Genomic DNA, 21,072 nt, shown 5'->3' on the forward strand with positions numbered 1-21,072 from the left:
GGGGGTGGGTTGTTAATTAGCTGGGTGGGGCCTAAATGCTTTTAGAAAAAAAAAACTGGGGTCACACTAAACCAATATGTGTACAGTGATGTCTAAATCAAGTCAGTATACGCAGAGAATATCTTAAAAAAAATAATCAGCAATAGATGTTTAAATTTGATGAATGTTTGATGACATATTTATTGTAGAATGTGGAAAGCAGGATGTGTAGGGAATGCCTGATTTATACTGAATTTCTGTATTGTTTTAGGTTTAATTTATTCAAATAATTAAAAAAAGGAATAGTAAAAAAAAATGTATTTTTCTGTAACTTTATTTCAGGTAGTCTACATTTCTTCATTTTATTAATATTGTGTCCGCTTAGGAAAACAACGGATTTTCTAACCCCCAATGAAAGCTGCTGAGAGAGTGTATTGTTATGGATATTTTGTAACGTTGTCATGAGTATTTTTGGAGCGTTTAACTCAACATGTTTTCAGACTTTTCCAGCATTGAGAGCAGCTCCTCCTTTACCATCGGGCAATACTTAGAAATAGCCCAGTACTAAGTGTGAGTGATGGATTGAGTACATTTAACTTTAGCACATCACTTAAAATGAGTATCTTTAGTGAGGCTGTCGTGGTTACACTGCTCAGACTCTACTATCACATAGAGAGTAACACATAGCTAACAACATGACATCACACAATGTGAGTGTGTGCTATTTTAAGATTTGGATATTTAAATATAAATTAATATAATTAAATTTTCATACTGATGCATATTGATGCTGATCTCTTACCCATAGTCATTAATATGCGCTTGGGGCATAGCAACACACTCTAACTTTAAACTAATTTAATAATCACCTAAAACTGCCACTCTTATCAACACTTGCTTCTGGTCTTTGATTTTGAATTGACTTGTATAACTGCTGAACCTGTTTGCTTTGACTGGTCTGTAAAAAAGCCCATAAATAAATGGTTGCCACCCCACATCATTCCATGCTCCCTGCTGATTTTCACACATCCAGAACATATTAGTTATGCTAACACTGTGGCTGTTGTGCACTTTGTTGTGCAGTGAGCGGTTTGAAAGAGCAGCTGGCTGAGTTGAAGAAGAAGAGCCAGATCTCTCAGATCTCCACCGAGAAAAACATCCACCTGGAGAGACAGGTCAGTGCTGCTGCAATATTTGATCAACACATACACTCTGTTAAGTGCTGTAAAGTGGAATTCAGTTGATTGTGTACTGAGCAGAACCGCGTTGTTCGTGTTTTTTGATAGTAAAAGCAGACCTAGACTGAAGTCACGCTATTTACTACTTTGGCTCTGACCTGGAAAGCTGAAAAATATCAACTAGTAACTTGAGACTTGAATTTACATTAGACTTACAATTATTACAGGCAAGCTGACTATATCCCATCCTTTACAGGATGAAATAAACAAACTGGATGGGGATGTGTTTTGGGATACGTTTGTGACTATATAGTAGATTAAAATTATGGACCCACAATTCATTCCATCTATAACAATAAGTTACAATAATATTTATTTCAGAAATTATTTAAGACCTCCATTGGTTAAAATATTTGCTTATTTGCTTTTTTTTCTTCCAAAAATTTGTTTGGTTCTCAATTGGGCCCATAATCCACTTACATCTAATGTAACAGTTTCTCATTTTACACAACCAAGTTTTCATATATTTTATTCCTTCATAATACAGGCTCCATAAAACAGGCTTTTTTATATTGTTCTATTAACACTGACTATATATAAACAAGATCTGTTCTGATTGGGTGCCCTGTACTGTCTCATTTTAATGTAATGTTATGCTATTATATAACATGCTATAATATCAGTACTGTTAATTGTTATTGGTCACCTTTAAATGAGGCAGTCTAAAATTATGTTTACATTACAAGCCTTCTTAATCAATAGTTAATCAAAGTTTTTTCTTTCTTGGCGGATCATATTCATAGATGTAAATGACATGTATTTGTCTTTAATGTGAATGACTCTAAAACAGCACATATTAATACATTTGTGCACATTTGTGCCTCCATCACCTACAAAATAGCATGTAAACAGCAGCATTAAGCACATGTGTAAAGGCAGAAAGCTCTAATACATATCTAGTCTAGGGCCACATGTGAAAGTAACTCAGATATGTGCAATTTGACATGCCCACACAGAAAAATCTGAAACAAATAAATCGGATTTTAATCACTTCAACCTGGTAGAGTGAACATACTATAATCTAGTTTTTGCACGCCTATTCTGGAGTTCCAGCTTCAGTGCAGCCTATTGATTTATTTATAAAATGTGATTTATGAAATGTGTGTATACAAATATTTTGTATGATGAAGGTATGGATCACACCCTCTTTTTTCCGTCTTTCTGTCTGTCTGTAGTTGGAGGAGGTCAGTGCTAAGCTGCAGGCAGAGGTGCAGGAGTCTGGACGCCTGAAGAAAGCTCAGGGTGAGGCAGTAAAGCAGGCCCAGCAGCTGGAGCTCACTCTCAGGGAACTGCAGGAGCGGCTGACCCAGCTGGAGAGCAGCAAACTGGTGCTGGAGCAGGACAAACTTGGCCTACAGGACGCTCTGGAGGCTGAGAAGAAGGAGCACAGCCTTGGCACCGAAACCATTACTGACCTGCAAGGTGCGTAAAAAAGGGAATGGCTCAGAAACGAAGGGAGGGAGGGAGAGTGGGTAACAAAAAAAAAAAAAAAAAATAATGAGAAAAAGACTTCACTAGAACAATAGAACGATAATGGGAAAGAGTGGTTAAGGGAAATAGGGGGGCGAGCGGAAGGAATGAAGAAGGGAATGATTGGATACCTTAAGGGAAAAGAGACAGGGAGGGAAGGTGTAAATAGAACAAATAGAGGAAGGGAGGGAGTGAATGAAAGATTGCCCAAAGGAGTGATGTAAGAGTGAATATGTGATGAAAAAAGAAAGAAGGAGTGAGCTAAGGTACAACTAAATTAAGAGTAAATGAGAGGGAGAGTGAAAAAACGAGGGATAAAGTAGGCAAGTGAATTAGACAGAAAGACATAATTAAATGAGAGAGCAGAAGAACACAGTCAAGGGAAGAAGTGAGTGAAATATCAGCAGTATTATTTTATGTCTACTTTAATCATGACATGTGTCAAAATCACTCTTTAGTTCCTTAACAAACAACTGTATGGCAAACTCTTTCTACTAAAATAAAATGCATTACTCAAAAATCCAAAAGACAAAAGCATATACAATTGTTGTCGGAAGAATAATATATACTCATCAAGGTGGTGAAGGTCATTGTAAATGGTAAAATTGGTTTCTTTAAACTGTTGTTATTCTGGTCAAAGACTAGTTGTTTGGCCACAGTGTGCACAGAACTTATCTCCAGAAGGCTGTTTAATTGTCTATTTGTTCAGCTGCATTGGTCAATCTTGAAGGTGTTAATTTTGAAGCTTTGTATTGGACAGCAGTCTCTTAGTTCATGTAAAGCTTGTTTGAATGTAGACAGTGATACTGGACACGGCAGGTTCCAGTTCTTTTTCGGCTGCTTTTGTCATTCTTTGGTTGTCCATTATCATCCAAACCAAGCTGTCCAAGTTTCCAAGCAGTTGGTGACAGTTTGGGTTGTTTCTAGACCCTGGACAAATTTGCTACACTTACCAATAACTTGTGCTTGTGTACAGTTTTTGAACAGATTATTGTGGAACTTGAGGAATTTTTACTGTATTGTGTGCTGGTCTTTCCAGTTATTTTTTTTCAAACAAACCCAGCAATGTCCTGGCCATTTCACCACTGCATTAATAATGTATATTTTTTACCCTGCAAAAAATTTACTTGTGCTTTACACTCATCTTCTCCTACCACAGTAAACCAATTTTTACCAAGACGTTCATGTTGATATGTGTATGTGCATCTGACCACAACTGTAGCTTTTCTAAAGACCTTATACTTTATTACCAAAACGTGTCCCACTTTTGCAGAGATGTTGCAACAGGTGGCGGTTATGCTTAGGGTATCGTAGAAGGGGCAGCAGTGGCTTAAGGCAAGTCATATAAAGGCATGAACTTTTGCCTTTATATATAATATGTGAATCAAGTTTAATTAATTAATTAACATTTATATTAATGTTTTCTGAATTTCATATTTTAAAGGGCAGAAACAGAATAACAGAATATTTCTGCATAACAGTATATTTAGTATATTTCAGTCATCATTATCTCTAAATATTAATTTGTGAGAAAGACATGACATAATTGTTCCTGAACGGTTTTGTTGTGCTTTTCCTATGCAAGCATGCTTGATTCACTTGTTCATTGGCATATTTATTAGGTCTGTTAGAGCAGGGGCCTCTCTTTACTGTACTGGACTCCTGCCATGCTGCCCACGCTTGGTCTAGATAAATAAAACTCTAAAAATCTAAGATTGTACCTGGTTAGATTTCTGGTGTTCCTAGAAGGATCTAATAAGACTCTCAAAGTGTTTTATTATATACTTTCTAATGTCTCCCACCTATTGCCTGTGTGTGTAAAGCCGTGTTAGTAGTTTGAGTTTTGGTGCTGAGCATAAGCCTCCTCTCCCTCAGACACACACTGGACCCTTGTCTGGTTGGGCTGTGTGGTGCTGTTGTGTTTGGGTGGAGTTTCTCCTGCAGAGAGTAAACACTGCCTCAGTGATCTTTTCAGCCCCCTAGTCTAGAGGCAGGGGGCAGGTGTCTGACGTCACATTTGAACCTCTGAGAACATTCCACCATTGGTCTTCTCTTCTGAGGCCAGTATACCTCACGAGCTGAGGCCAAAAGTGGGTTACGTTTTACACTCTCTCTCTTTTTCTCCCTCTCTCTCTCTTTCTCTCGCCCTCTCAGCTCGTGCCTCAGGTCTGGAGGAGGAGCTGAAGCAGATGAAAGCTTCTCTCTCTAAGGCTGAGGGGGAGAAGAGACAGCTACAGGAGGAACTGACCGGCCTAGAGAAGGTACATGTGTATCATTTGACCCTCATTTTCTCACTCTCTGGCACACACAACTAACACAGATGATCTTATTAAGTTTGTAAATCAAGTGTTAAAACTATTTTCCAATTTAGAGCTTTTTTCTGTGTGAAATATCTGAACCATGTGCTCTAAAACCTTTCTCTCTCTCTGTCTCTTTAGCTGAGGAGTCAGCAGGAGATTGATCTCTCCTTTAAGCTCAAATCTGTCCAGCAGCGTTTGGAGCAAGAGGAAGAAGAACATAAGGCCACTAAAGCACGACTTGCTGACCACAGCAAACTCAACCAGTCCATTGAGGAGGCCAAGTCGGAAGTCCTGAGAGGTGAAACTTATTATAAAGATGCTTTGATGAGAATGTCTGTAAAAATGCACAGTTACACATTTGTCCAACTTCCCTTATAATGTAAAAACGTACTTACTGTGGCCTGTGGAAAGAATTACACACCGTAAGCTTGGCAAATCAAGATTTTCTATGATTAACTAATTTGCCCTGTCACCAAATGTAATTAGGGACTGTCAACAGAATACAATTTCTTTTTTTTTTAATATATTTTTTTTCTCTTTGAATGTTATACTTTCACTCTTTATACCCTGGCTTCTCTAACAATGCCATGAGCTATATGTTTAGCTGATTCTAGTGGTGCAATGTTAAACAATCACTGCCTGGCCCAAAAAAATATCCATTATTAAATGCTAGTCCACAAAAATGTTGTTATTAATCTGATTAATTGGTTAAATACATTTGGTTCTATCTGCTTCTTTAGTTTACTACAGGAGATGCTAACATTGCTTGATTGATTAATTGAAGTTATTCTAAATATTTTGATATGGTCTGTGCTTGCTATTTTACTAAAACAGATTATTTACTGAAATTTGATCCATGTCTAAGTCCTGTGAGTTTAGAAATATTAGTGTCGCATCTCGTGTTTTAATGTCAAGAAGCCCATGTTTTTGTAAAAGTATAGAGTGCATGTATTAGAATATTACATACATTGAATTTACATGCATGTAACATTTTTTTTTCTGTGCACTCAGATATGGAACGCAAGTTACAGGAAGAGCGCCAATCTAAGCAGCAGCTGGAGGGTAAACTAATGCAGCTGGAGAAGCATCAGTCTGTCCTTGACTGTGATTATAAACAGGCACAGAATGAGCTGCAGGAATTACGTTCACACAAACACAAACTCACCGAGGAGGTATGTCTGTTCATTTGTGTTAATGGCCATTGTTTTAAGTTTTTTTTTTTTTTGTGTGTGTATGTAGGTTGTCTTTATTTCCATTGAACCTGTCAGGCTTGTGTATTTACATATTTTCTCTATAAACTTCCTTTTAAAAGGCGCCTTTTATGTGTCCTGTTACATTGATCATTCAAACAACAAATAGTGATGAATGTCTATGCTCAGTTTCACGTTTGGGTTATGCCTGTGCAGACTGTGCATTTATGCACCCAACGTGATTGGGAGATCCAGCAAGACAATGACCCAAAACCCACTGCCAGAACAAAGCAGTTAATAATCAGGAAGAAGCAGAAGGTTTAAGCTTGGCCTAGTCAATCTCCAGACTTAAACCCTATAAAGCATGCATTTTACCTGCTTAAGAGGAAACTAAAGACAGTAACCCTCCAAAACAAGTGGCATCTGCAAGAAGCTGCAGTGAACAGCCAGGTGTCATGCTGACAAATTTTCACCTTCATAAACATGGATTACAATTTGTGTGATATTTTGGAAGAGCCAATCAGTATGAAAAACGGATAACAATTGTGCAGCTGTGTCCTAAATGAAATGTATCAACATGGGCATACATTTGATATACACAATGTGTATCAGAAGATTGTTGCACCTTAAAATGTTTAATGTGTATGTATGTGTAGGTGGATGTGCTGACTGTGCGTGTGGAGCAGGAGGCTCAGCGGCGCAATCTCTCTCAGGCTGATCTGAAGGCTCAGAGGCAAGAGGTCACCACACTTCGCTCCACAGAAAAACAACTCAAACAAGAACTGAACCATCTACTGGAGCTCAAACTCAGTCTGGAGAAAAATAACCAAGAATTGCGCAGGTGTGTTTCTGTAATTACTTTAGTCCTGTTAAGCAAATCCAATAGCACTGAGAGGCTACTGGTACAGTGGCATGAAAAGGTTTGGTCATTTTCTTGAGTTTCCTTTATAAATCTTTTTTTTTTTTTTTTGGATCAGTAATTTCAGTTATATTTATCATATAGCAGATGAACACAGATATATTTAAGAAGCGAAATAAAGTTTATAGGATTTACAGAACGTGTCCAATAATTCTTTAACGAAAATTAGGCAGGTGCATAAATTTGGGCACCCCAACAGAAAAATTACATCAATATTTAGTAGATCCTCCTTTTGCAGTAATAACAGCCTCTAAACTCTTCCTTTAGCGTCCAGTGAGAGTCTGGCTTCTGGTTGAAGATATTTTGGATCGTTCTTCTTTACTTACCATCTCCAGTTCAGTCAGGTTTGATGGTTTCTGATCATGAACAGCCCACTTTAAATTATACCACAGATTTTAATAATATTCAGGTCTGAGGACTGAGATGATCATTCCAGAATGTTGTACTTGTTCCTCTGTACTGCTTTAGTAGAGTTTAGGGTTGTTCTCTTGTTAAAGTATCCAGCCCCAGTACAACTTTAATTTTCTAACTGATTCTTGAACATTGTTCTGAAGAATCTGCTGAAATTGACTGGAATCCATGCGACCCTCAACTTTATCAAGATTCCCAGTACTTGCACTGATCACACAGCCCCACAGCATGATGAACCATCACCTAATTTTACTGTGGGGAGCGGTAAAGTGTTTGTCTTGGAATGTGGTGTTCATTTCCCTCCATGCATAAATAACCGCCCTACAAATAACTAAATTTTAGTTTCATCAGTCCACAAAACCTTATTCCGAAATGAAGCTAGCTTTTCCAAATGTGCTTTAGCATACCTCAATCGATTGCATTTCTCTATCATACAGCCTCTCCTTGTGTAAAGTGCACTCGCTGAATAGCTGAACGATGCACAGTGACTCCATCTGCAGCCAGATGATTATGTTGGTGTTTGGTTTTGGTCTGTGGATTGACTATGACGGTTCTCACCATCCTTCTCCTCTGATTATCTGAGATTTTTCTTGTTCTGCTACTTCAGGTCTTCACTAGAACTGTGCCTGTGATCTTCCATTTCCTCAATGTGATCCTCACAGTGGAAAGTGACAGCTGAAATCCCTGAGAGCTTTTTATATCTTCCTCTAAACCATGATGTTGAACAAATTTTTGTTTTCAGGTCATTTCAGAGTTGTTTTTTGGGACTCCCATGTTGTCGCTCTTAGAGAAAATGCAAAGAGGAGAAAAACTTGCAAAGGGCTCCTTAACCCTTTCTCTTAATTGGATTCATCCATGTATGTAGGTCAAGGGTAAATGAGCTTACCAAACTAATTGTGTGTTCCAGTAATTAGTGTTAAATATTTTTAAATCAATAAAACGACAAGGGTGGCCAAATTTATGCACCTGCCTAATTTTGTTTATAGAATTACTGCGTACTTTCTGTAAATCTATAAACTTCATTTCACTTCTCAAATATCTCTGTGTTCATCTGCTATATGATATATTTAACTGAAATTGCTGATCCAACCAACCAATAAAGGAAAATCATGAAAATTATCAGGAGTGCTCAAACTTTTCATACCACTTTATCCGTAATATGTGGAGATAAGTCATTTTTATTTGTGTATAATCAGGGAGAGAGAAGAGGCTGACTTGCACCTGAAGGAGTTGAAGGACCAACTGGAAGCTGAGCAGTATTTCACTGTATGTCTGCTTTATTGTTTTTGTTTTTTTGTTTGTAATATATAAAATAACAAAAAGATATGTAATATATAAAAAAACACATCTAATAGGAACATCCATGTCCTCTTATTAAACAAGATAGTTTGTTATTATGATCTCTGGCTAACGTAAAGTCCTAATTCATAAATTATATGTAAAATGTGTTTGTGTCTACAGAAACTGTATAAGACCCAGATTCGTGAGCTGAAAGAGGAGTGTGATGAGAAAACAAAACTGTACCAGGATGCCCAGCAGAGACTTGAGGATCTACAGGAAGAGAGGTATAAACTTGGAAAATGTCAGGAGAATCAAGACTGGACATTATCCTTAGCTGCCTTTCTTACACATGTAGCATACACTACACAGAGACTGTTAATAAAGAAAATTAATATTTAAGTACTATGCAAAACACTACACCTTATTTTCCAGTGTTTTGTAGTTTTACTGGGTAGATACAAATATATTTAAGCAGTGTTTGTGTAGTGTTAGGTTTTTGGGTTACATGCAAATAACAGGACTTCCTAATTAAGTACTATGCACAACAATACACTTTGTTTTACAGTCCATTTTTTGTAGTAGTACAGAGTGCATACAAGTGTATTCACCCACTAATTGTGTTGCACCTACAGTTTTCTGGCCCCATTTTTAGCAAATGCTTGGTAAATTCTGATAAGTACCGCAGTACAGAACTGATTTTACACTGTAGTTGTGAGAGAAAGCTACTTATAATTAACCACATATTTTAATACTTATTTAAGTACTAATGTTCATACATGGTCATTTTTACATCACTAGTATTTACTACACCTTCGATTCTGAAGGATTATTACATTTTGCTGTACTAATGTTCATACCTTGTTGCCAGAGATGAGTTACTCTGTTCTTGCGAAGTATGTATTTGTAGGTACTAAATATTAAAGTAAGTGTTAAAGTAAATATTTCACAGTAATTGCTAAGTATGTATACATCTTTTTGTAATTACTACAGATCTACTATTTATTTCTGAGAAAGTACTGCTGTACATACCTGGTAGTTTTACTGGTAATTACTACTGACTTACTAAGCATGTAACGTAAATCATTAGTACTTACTGACTACTATGATTTACCTATTAAATATACTGTATTTACGCAACATTAAATAAAATAAAGTGCTACCAAAAATTTGGTGCTTAAGGAAAGGGGTGGTGGCTGCGTTATGTGATGCAGCAGAAATTCCAAAAGATGCATAGAATGTGCATTGAGCTCCATCTAGTGGCACATACTGTTCACTATACTATCACTAAATCTATTACTGCATTACTTCTAAAATACCCTTAGTGTGCATATTCTAATGTTTGTCTTGCTCTAAGACAGTGCGTGGCGTGTCTGAGCACCACTAGCCTGGGAACCGCTATATAAATGATTGGATAATGCTCTACTTGCTGCTCAAAAAGTAAAATCAGTAGATGACTGAATTATATGTTTGTGTGTAGGGATTCCCTGGCTGCTCAGTTGGAGGTGAGCCTGACGAAGGCAGATTCAGAGCAGCTGGCACGCTCCATCGCTGAGGAGCAGTACTCAGACCTGGAGAAGGAGAAAATCATGAAGGAGTTGGAGATCAAAGACATGATTGCCAGGCACCGGCAGGAGCTCAGCGACAAGGACAATACTATCAACTCGGTGAGAAAGTGTGTTAAAAAATTAGCTTTTAGCTGTCATGTTAGGGTGTATGGGGAGACATTGCATACGACAGACCGTGACCCATAGTCCTTTGCCATGCGTGTTGCTCCTTATGTCAGGGCTTTTAGCTGGCATTTTTCAGCAAGATAATGCTAACCCACACATATTAAGAGTTTTTCAGATATGTCACTGCCAAATTGCCAAATGTTTTAGACCAACTGGGATGCAAGCATCAGCAACATACAATAGAGCATGACCTACAGGCCATCAATGAGTGTAGCACTATATGGGACAAGAGAACAGTTACCAGATAATTTTTTATAGTTTGGTAGAGTCTAGTTTGTTCAAAACACCTGGCAACCCTCCTGTGCTTTATCCACTCCTGAGAATGCTCCCCCACCTGAATAATACCAAGTTAACAGTGGTCCTTAGGTGGCCAGCAACTGTATTGCTATAAAGTGTACTACATGGAGGGTGTACCTGCTAAAATATTTATTTATTGTAAATACATTGTAGCTCTAGTTCATATTTTATTGCCCATGTGATTCAACCCATTTGTTTTCTGTGCTCTGTGTGTGGTCAGCTAGAGGAGTCCAACCGCACGCTGACAGTCGATGTGGGCAACTTGGCCAGTGAGAAAGAAGAGCTCAATAACCAGCTTAAAGAACTTCTGCAGCGTAAGTTCCGCAACATTTCTAGAATGACTAAACTAATTATAATAAAAAAGTGTGGGTTTTTTTTAGATTTTTACTGTGAAGAAACAGTGGTAAAAAGGCAAACTTGAGAGCAATGTAAAATTGTTTTTTTTTTTTGGTGTACACAGAGTTGCAGAGGGCTAAAGAAGAGGAGAAAGAGATGAGCATCGTGAAAGTTTCCTTTGAAAAGCAGCTTCAGTCTGAGAGAACGCTCAAGATCCAGGTGGGTGGTGCTTTACTACTTAATCCACAAAATAGGAGGAACTCCAGCCAAAGGTGTGTAATGCTCCTCTGATGTTTCCCGTGTTTAGGCGATAAATAAGCTGGCTGAGATCATGAACAGGAAGGATGTTGTGCCCAGCGGTCGCCGTGGCGACGACATAGAGCTGCGCAGGAGGGAGAAGGAAAACAGGAAGTTGCAGCTGGAGCTGCGCACCGAGAGGGAGAAGCTCAACAGCACCATCATCAAGTATCAGAAGGAGATTAGTGAGATGCAGGCTGTGAGCACCAACTAAACTACACCCTATATTCCACAGAAAAAGAGTTTAAATATCAAATAAACAGAATCATACCATTGTCTACACTTAAGCTACACTGAGTATACACCATTAGCAGTCGTTGTATAACATAGATGTCACACCAAATCATTGATCTCTAAAATAGAAACTTTACAAAAAAACTGTATATATTCTTAATAAATAGTTTAATATCTGACGTTTTCATTTAGTGTTGTATTTAAACCCTGATCACTACCTAGCAGTGTTGTATTTTTTTCTTCAGTCTCCTTTGCTGTGTTGTTTTAATACTATGACAGTCTTCCTAAATGTTTATTTAAAAAAAATCTTAGAACATATCACAATATTTTGAATACTATGTGTTGTGTAGGTGATAATGGACGAGTCGCAGGTGCGTGTGGATCTGCAAATGGCTCTGGACAGTAAGGACAGTGATATTGAGCGCCTGCGCAGTCAGCTGACCTCTCTCAGTATCCATTCCTTTGATACCACCAGCATCAGCAGTATAGGCAATGAGCGAGACGACGAGTCTTACCCAGGTCAGTGAGTCCTAGCTCACTTTTCACACACACACACTAAAACTTGACACCCAAAACACACACATGCATATTAAAATGTGCTAAAAAGGGTATTTTCCTCTTCATCTTTGTTTGCCATCTCTTTGATATTATATGTTCACCTCTAGCTTTTTTTCCAGCTCTCATTTTCTCTATCTTATTTCTGTTGTCAGTATTTCACTCCTAATCTTTTTTTCTGTTGCACACTTCTGTCCACCTAACCTCTGCTTTTAATAGAAGTCTTTTATCCCTTTCCTTTTTTAACTGGTGCACTCTTCACTCCTTGCCCCCATGGTGGCGCTGTAGTGCGCATTACACACTCACAAACATCGGAGTCCATGTCATTCTCGTACCAGCGAAGCTCCAAGTCTGTGTGTATCGACACCCGGCCGTGTCGCATCACTCCTCTCTTCCCCTTGGACTCAGAGGATGAGGACGAGGAAGAGCAGCAGCGGCCTCGGCTGGCCCTCACCTACGAGAGGCCCGTTGACTGTGAGCCTGCAGGTGACCCTGCATGGAGACAGGAAAAGCGCAAAAACACACACCCGTTAATGAGATGCATGCATGCACAGTCAAACCTTTGGACTCGTCTTATAATGAATAGTTTTGCTTATTCTTACTGTTTTTCGAAGTTTAGAGTAGCACTGCAGACCACTATAATATGACGCAAATTCGAACTATGAAGACAAAAAAAATGTTCTGGATGTGAAACCAGGGTCTTACATACACACCAACCTTAAAAATTCACAGTTGCATTCAACAGTTTGGGCAGTTCTGGTCAAAATTTCCGTTACTTTAAATGGCTAAGTGAGTAAAAGTTGACCTGATTTCCAATCCAATTTTTAATGAATGAGTACATTTTTATTTACTCATTCATGTATTACTGTTTCAAAATATTAGAAACTGGAAGAAGGTCTCTAAGCAAATTTGGTACTCCTGCATGCTCAGTATATTCCAGTATATTTGAACATTTTGTGATTATCACAGCATAGCTTTATATAAAATAAAAAATAACATAAAAAAATGTAGGCCTACGTCACATACCTTTATCTTGTGTTAGGCACCACAACAAACTGTACAGAGACCACTATTGTTCATTACAAACTTGCAGAGTGGCCTGTTTGTGGTATTTTGAGATATACAGTCATATGAAAACGTTTGGGCACTACTATTAATCTTAATCATTTTTAGTTCTAAATATTTGGCTGTTTGCAACAGCCATTTCAGTTTGATATATCTAATAACTGATGGACACAGTACAATAAACCTCCATTTCAATCCTGAAATATTACTAACAGAAAATGTGCAATATGCATTAAACCAAAATTTGACCGGTGCAAAAGTATGGGCACCCTTATAATTTTATGGATTTGAATACTCCTAACTACTTTTTACTGACTTACTGAAGCACAAAATTGGTTTGGTAACCTCATTGAGCTTTGAACATAGCCAGGTGTATCCAATCATGAGAAAAGGTATTTAAGGTGGCCAATTGCAAGTTGTTCTCCTATTTGAATCTCCTCTGAAGTGTGGCATCATGGGCTCATCAAAACAACTCTCAAATGATCTAAAAACAAAGATTGTTCAACATAGTTGTTCTGGGGAAGGATACAAAAAGTTGTCTCAGAGATTTAACCTGTCAGTTTCCACTGTGAGGAACATAGTAAGGAAATGGAAGACCACAGGGACAGTTCTTGTTTAGCCCAGAAGTGGCAGGACAAGAAAAATATCAGAAAGGCAGAGAAGAAGAATGGTGAGAACAGTCAAGGACAATCCACAGACCACCTCCAAAGAGCTGCAGCATCATCTTGCTGCAGATGGTGTCGCTGTGCATCGGTCAACAGTACCCTTTGCACAAGGAGAAGCTGTATGGGAGAGTGATGCGAAAGAAGCCATTTCTGCCACAAACAGAGTCGCCTGAGGTATGCAAAAGCACAAGCACAACTCAGGCGACTCTGCTTGTGGCGTGCTTGCAGAAATGGCTTCTTTCACATCACTCACTTAAATCTCTGAGACAACTTTTTGTATCCTTCCCCTGAACAACTATGTTGAACAATCTTTGTTTTTAGATCATTTGAGAGTTGTTTTGATGAGCCCATGATGCCACTCTTCAGAGGAGATTCAAATAGGAGAACAACTTGCAATTGGCCACCTTAAATACCTTTTCTCATGATTGGATACACCTGGCTATGAAGTTCAAAGCTCAATGAGGTTACCAAACCAATTTTGTGCTGTAGTAAGTCAGTAAAAAGTAGTTAGGAATAGAAGGGTGCCCATACTTTTGCACCGGTCAAATTTTGGTTTAATGCATATTGGACATTTCCTTTTAGTACAATAAACCTCTTTTCAATCCTGAAATATTACTGTCCATCAGTTATTAGATATATCAAACTGAAATGGCTGTTAAAAACACCCAAATATTTAGAACTAAAAATGATTAAGATTAATAGGGGTGCCCAAACTTTTTCATATGACTGTATATACAGAAAACTATGATTCGTCAGCTTAAGGCCGTTTAAAAGGTTTGGAAAAGCTGCCTTCAATCAGTGAGTTCAAAGGTTTGACTGACTGATACTGTATGCACACGCTAACATTGTACACTGGTCACACTGATGGCTATAGCCTATAACACACACTTGAAACTTGCTTTGTTGGTTTGTATGGCGTGCAGTGTTTTTATTAATATTGTGTGCTGTGGTGTGATGTGTTATGAGTGTGTGAAAATGCTAGCACTGCCAAAAGATATGTTTGGGTATCCAGAGTGTCAGTCTTAAATTTACCTTAATGATTTGTAAAAATGTATATTTTCTTCTCTGCTTCCCCACAGAGTCGAGTCTGGAGGGCTGGCTGTCCCTTCCAAGTAAGAATACCAAGAGATTTGGATGGGATAAGAAGGTAAAACACCAATTCATTAAACTCCCAGTTATGGAGACATACTCTCACAGGGACATGATCTGAAATAATGCATTTAAAAATGAATGTATGTATCCATGTTTGTTTGTGTTTTTTGTAGTATGTGGTGATGAGCAGTAAGAAGATCCTGTTCTATGATTCTGAGGAAGATAGAGAACAGTCCAACCCATTTATGATACTGGATATAGAGTGAGTCCATACATCCACACACAACATTATGTTACAAGAAATATCAGATTTAAAGTGTTAAACAAACATTAGCACCAAATTGCTGAGCCATAATAAACGGAGAAACCTCACCAAACCCATGATTTAAAATATAAAAGACATATAACAAGGGTGTCAAACTCATTTTTACCGAGGGCCACATTGACATAATGGCTGTCCTCAAAGGGCCAGATGTAACTTATAAATATAATAAATGTAACCAAATGTAATATAAAATAAATGTAATTACTCCTTAATGTTAAATAACCTTTTAGTTAGTTATGTTATAAAATCCACAAACTCTATCAATGAAAGATCAAACTATTCAAGTGAATAGAGAGAGAGAGAAACAGAGAGGGCATGCACGCGGGCAAGAGAAAGATAGCTTGTGCGCGCGAGGTGAGTTTTGTAAACAAAGTGATAAAACAGCTATAGAAAGTTGGGTAGAAAACAGCAAGTGTTTCATGAAAATAACATCATTTTTGAAGCATGTGTGTGAATAGATTCCACAAAATACCAGCAAATTCAGCATACAAATCCAGCCAACTCTTAACATAATTAGTACAACTACAATTCCAATGATGTTGAAAGGGATGTTGTGTAAAAACTAAAAAAAGATTTGCAAATCCGGTTTAACCTATATTCATTTGAATATAGCACAGATAATCATTTTAATCATTCAATCATAATCATTTTGAACTTGACACCTGTTTGGAACATTTTAAAGGTAAACAGGTTGATTGAAAACAGGTCATTGTTATGATTGGGTATAAAGGGAGCATCCCTGAAAGACTCGTTCGCAAGCAAGGATAGGGTGAGGTTCACCACTTTATGAACAACAGCTTGAGGAAATAGTCCAACAGTTTAAGAACAACATTTTTCAATGTGACATTTGATCATCTACAGTCCATAATATCATCATGTTTCAGAGAATCTGGAGAAATCTCTGCGAATAAGTGGCAGATGGCAGAAAGCTAGATAGCACATAATTTGATCCGTTTTCTCTTCTCTTCCTTCAGTAAACTCTTCCATGTTCGGCCTGTCACTCAAACAGATGTTTACCGTGCAGATGCCAGAGAGATCCCACGCATTTTCCAGGTAACATGTGGTGTCTTCTTCAGTGCAGTTACACTGCTGTACAAAGGCACTGCACTGTATGTTTACAGTCTTTTATGCAAAAGGTTTGGGCATGTGCTGTCAATTGACACGTTTTGTGTCCTGCCTGTGACACACAGGTCTTCAGATTTGTTTGCTTTACTCCTATTTACTTAAAACCTTAAATTGTTACTTTAAAAGTTGTCTGCACATCCCATATTTAGTATTTTTTCCAGATATGTTAAATAGTTTAGCACATAATCAGTAATTGTACTCATTAGAACATAATTTGACCATACATTCATTTAAACTGTATTATTATATTATATGTATAGCCTGTTTGCAGCATATTTTTAAATGCTGTTTTTCTGTTTTATTTAGTTCTTTTTTTTTCCTTCACACTTCACCTGTTGGTGCCACTCTGTGTGTATGGAGACGCATGTGGTTGTGTCCAAATAACTCAAATTAGTCATTATACAACTGTATTGTTTTCTATATGTCTACAGTATTTTAATAAATAATATCTCTCTCTCTCTCTCTCTCTCTCTATAGATACTCTATGATAATGAGGGGGAGAGTAAGAAGGATCAGGAGGGCACTATGGAACTTTTGTCGGTGGACAGGTCAGCGTGCATCCCCCACAAAGGTCACGAGTTTGTGCCTACACTCTATCATTTCCCCTCTAGTTGTGAGGTGTGCCCACGGCCCCTATGGAACGTCTTCAAGCCTCCTCCAGCTCTGGAGTGCCGTCGCTGCCGCCTCAAATGCCACAAAGACCACTTGGACCGAAAGGAGGAGGTGCTTGCGCCCTGCAAAGGTCAGGAGATCACCTGTGCTTTGTTTTTACAAGTTTTATTTTGTGGCTACAACAGTCTGTTGCAGTTGTCTCAGAAGTATCTTTTAGTGTAAATGATTTACATGTTAATGATAGTACATGTGTATCTATCTATGGGTTGGTGCGTGCACGTGTGAGGTCCTGTACTGTAAGTAACCTTTGCTGTGTGGTTCCTGCAGTGAACTACGACATGTCCACGGCTAAAGAGCTGCTGCTGCTGGCGAGCTCCACGGCAGAGCAGCAGAAATGGGTCAGTCGCCTACTAAAGCGAATTCCTCGCAAATCATCTGTACCAGCTTTGACCCACACACCCCCTCAGGAGCCCCCTGTCGCTACGTCACCACCACAGCCCTCACCACTCCTGTCGCCCCGCAACTCCCCAAAACTCTCCCCCAGAGGGGCTATCAGGGTGCAGAGCAGAGGTCCTCCACCTTCTGCTAAGACCAGGTGAGTGACCAAAGGCATAACCTGTATATTTGATATTTCATCTATAGATAATTTCAGTGGAGAAAAGAAAAAGGACACAGTACTAGTTTCCCCGTGTGTTGGTACCGTATAGCATTTAACTAGAGAACCAATATACTCTACATTTTAGTTCTGTCATTTTAGGTAACAGGCATTCTAATTTCTTATGCAGCAGTCTAAACTGTGTGGCATGTTAATGTAAATGCATTTTCTCATAGCCATGCTTTTATTCCATTATTTTAATTCTATTTCATTAATAACAGATTTTAAAGTAGCTAAAAAATCATAACTTTTTTTTCATCTACTTTTAAGTAGCCCCTAACAATATTTTCTCTTCTTATCACACTTTCTCTGTACTAAATTCAGTATATGTTATCTCATTCATTCAACCAGTTGTCTGTGGAAACTGTCCTGTAGGTCTGCAATGGCATATTTTAGCATTAAATTGATGTTTTATGGCATTTTCACACCTATAGTTGGATTGCACTTTTTTCACACAGAGAAAAATCCAAGTGCAAATCTGTCACAACCAACCATGTGAGAATGCTCTTTCTGTTGATTGGTCAGAGCTGTGTAAGGTAGAGGCAAGAAAGTAGCTAAAGTAAACTAAACCTTGCACTAAAGGTTAAAATGAACCAGAGTCTGATTTAACCAGACTAAGTTGTCCAGATATGACAACTGCCCTAATTACGTGATATTTTTGTCCTAGAGGAGAATTTGTTAAGTTTAATTTAATAATAAATAAAGATTACGAATAAAGATTATCAAAGTCAAGTAAGGCATAAACTAGATAGCACAATGTAAGTATAACAATAGACAGAATAACATTGTTGTTGCTCTGTTTTGCTCTTTTAGGGTCAGATTGCCTTTGCAGACACTATACTGGTTTTCTGTGATTTAATAAAAAGGCACAGCAGCTTTTTAGCATCCATATTAACATTAAATTGGTGGTAGCTGCTTTTAATTGCTTTAGCTGCTTTGCATCTGCATTTATAGGACTTTCTCTCTAAAGACAATCATATTGTAAGGAGATTATTATAACAAAGCATGATTGCTTGATTACATCATTTGTTTGCACAGTCCTACTAAAGCTGCTGAAGCTACCCTGTAGCTAATGTTGCATAAATGTTGCAGAAAGCAGATGCGCTGCAAATAGTTAAACCTTCACACGCTTCTTTTTCAAAATGTAACTTATGCTAAAAATAATGTCACAGAGTAATCATGTACTTATAATCATTAGTTTTTATTGCACCCATTTTTCTTATTTGCAAGAACATTCTTAGTAAATTATGCTTTTTATTAGCCCCACCCACTGACACAGATTATCAGTAGATTATCAATTGTTGGCACCCCATTAGGCTGAAATTAAAGTGGAGACTATCATACTATCATTCATACTACCTTAAGAACTGCTGTAGAGGAATGTATGTAGTCACTTTATACTGTGAAGCACTAACTTGTAGAATGTTGATCAAATAGACACATTTTTACCCTTAATGTTTATGAAGATAATGTAAAAGGTATTTGTGTACAGGAATGATACCCATGAGAGAGAGATCATTAATGTTATAATCTAGGCCAGGGGTCGGTTGTTTGAACTATAATAACCGATAATGGAAATAAAATTAAATTAAATGAAATGCTTCTTTGGAGAGCTTTTGTTTACATTCCTCCCCCGTCTCTCTGTAGTTCTCGGCGTGACTTTAGTTTCCGCCGTTCTTGTTTCTCCGCCCGTTCTTGGGTTCCCTACCTCCTTATAGGGGTGTTTTTTTCCCCAGCTGTGTCCCAATTCACTAGCCAGGGCAGCGGTAGTGGATTGGACCGTGACCCTGATGACACGGGTTCGATCTCGCGTGAGGAGCAGTGTGATTTTATTCATTTTTTATTTTTTTGATTTCTTTCTTTTTGGGTTTACCTGCTTTAAATTTAACTGTTCTGCAATTGGGTTCAACAACCCTCTGGGCTGAAGAGCTACTTGTCTTTAGCACCCCATCCCATTACACAAAATTTTCCAAAACTGATTTTTTTTTTTTTTTTTTTTGTGGCCCGCCACGTAATGGCTTCAAAAATATCTGGCCCTCGGCCAAATTTAATTGCTGACCCCTGATCAAGGCATTTATACTTTAAGTCTAATTTTAATTGTCTGACTCAAATGTTACTGAATCACTTTCTTTACACTGCTAACCCCATTTAGCCCTGGCCCCATGCTCCGAATCATTCTACACTGACCTCTTCTCCCTGATCTTACTCCTTTACCCTGCGGCTGAGTGTGTGTTTGTGTGACAGTAAGTATGAGGTGCAGACCAGCCCGCATGTCTGCTTGTCTGTGTTGTGCTGAAATCCTCACCTGGCCATGCAGCACCACTATCTGTCTTGTCTTGTTGGCAGCACAATAACATCATTAACTTCAAACCTGCAAGGGCCAGCAATAATCAAACAACAACAACTGCATTAATTCCATGCAAACTCCAGCTTTAACCAACCGAGCAGAAGCAAATGATCCAGTATCTAGTGTGTGTAGTTTATTAGGTGACGTTACCACTCATGCCTACAAATATTATTAAACAATATTGAGTCAGCAAGCACGAGAGAAACAGGAATTGTACATATGTACCAACTGGCAGGTAGTGAGATATGTTTAAAATGAGATGATAATGATACTCTTAACTAAGGTTTACAGTAGGGGTGGGCGATATGGCTCTAAAATAATATCACGATATTTCCGGGTATTTTTGCGATAGCGATATACTTATCGATATAGGAAAACTAAAATAATTCATTCATTTCAGGAATATAGTATAATAGTATAACAGTATAATCATGTGGCAAAATAAATAATATAGCATAAAATAATATAATGCAGCAAATAATATTGCAGAATATTTAGTGCATTCATATAAACTGCAAACTAAACAATTAAACAATAAATACACCTAAAGCTTCACAGTAAATAATAGACTACTTTTAAGACAGAACAGCCCTATTATCACGATATGGATTTTTAATATCATGATATTTCTGTGTCACGATATATTGCATATGATATAATATTGCCCACCCCTAGTTTACAGGGAGTATCAGTGTACTCATTACTGAATAATCAATTCGACAAGAAGTTTTTTTTTAATGATTTAAACACAGATCAGTAATGCAAATCAGATCATGGCAAGTAATGGAGAAAGACTCTCCATAACCAAGGTGGTCCCTCTCCTGTTCCAGCATTATAGAGTTTGGACTGAAGGACTGGGGTTGGGCTGTTCATGAGGATGATGATGATGATGACGATATGTTTGACTTCTGAAGATGTGAAGAGACTGCAGGGTAACCAGAGTGGCACA

The 21,072-nt window shown here is 38.0% G+C and overlaps 1 protein-coding gene across 4 annotated transcripts in view; it reads left to right on the forward strand.

The window, feature by feature from the left end:
• Nucleotides 1-21,072, forward strand: part of LOC103045824 (rho-associated protein kinase 2) — a 53,034-nt gene that overhangs the window by 29,584 nt on the left and 2,378 nt on the right. Inside the window, exons 14-33 of one of the 4 annotated variants that reach the window (XR_007439295.1) lie at nt 1,063-1,154; nt 2,393-2,639; nt 4,842-4,948; nt 5,126-5,285; nt 5,999-6,159; nt 6,834-7,018; nt 8,704-8,773; nt 8,969-9,072; nt 10,266-10,452; nt 11,036-11,129; nt 11,276-11,370; nt 11,459-11,647; nt 12,033-12,201; nt 12,526-12,723; nt 15,047-15,114; nt 15,233-15,321; nt 16,359-16,437; nt 16,987-17,251; nt 17,449-17,716; nt 19,929-20,019. Coding sequence is in view for 3 of the 4 variants with exons in the window: in XM_049479762.1 (XP_049335719.1) it covers nt 1,063-1,154; nt 2,393-2,639; nt 4,842-4,948; nt 5,126-5,285; nt 5,999-6,159; nt 6,834-7,018; nt 8,704-8,773; nt 8,969-9,072; nt 10,266-10,452; nt 11,036-11,129; nt 11,276-11,370; nt 11,459-11,647; nt 12,033-12,201; nt 12,526-12,723; nt 15,047-15,114; nt 15,233-15,321; nt 16,359-16,437; nt 16,987-17,251; nt 17,449-17,716; nt 20,954-21,035 (2,909 nt within the window). In the remaining variant the exon portion in view is untranslated. Of the gene's footprint in view, nt 1-1,062; nt 1,155-2,392; nt 2,640-4,841; nt 4,949-5,125; nt 5,286-5,998; nt 6,160-6,833; nt 7,019-8,703; nt 8,774-8,968; nt 9,073-10,265; nt 10,453-11,035; nt 11,130-11,275; nt 11,371-11,458; nt 11,648-12,032; nt 12,202-12,525; nt 12,724-15,046; nt 15,115-15,232; nt 15,322-16,358; nt 16,438-16,986; nt 17,252-17,448; nt 17,717-19,928; nt 20,020-20,953; nt 21,056-21,072 lie in introns of all 4 variants that reach the window. The other 3 variants (XM_049479762.1, XM_049479764.1, XM_049479772.1) reach the window with 3 other exon arrangements.

This window comes from Astyanax mexicanus, chromosome 1 (assembly GCF_023375975.1).
Source record: "Astyanax mexicanus isolate ESR-SI-001 chromosome 1, AstMex3_surface, whole genome shotgun sequence".
NCBI lineage: Eukaryota > Metazoa > Chordata > Actinopteri > Characiformes > Acestrorhamphidae > Astyanax > Astyanax mexicanus.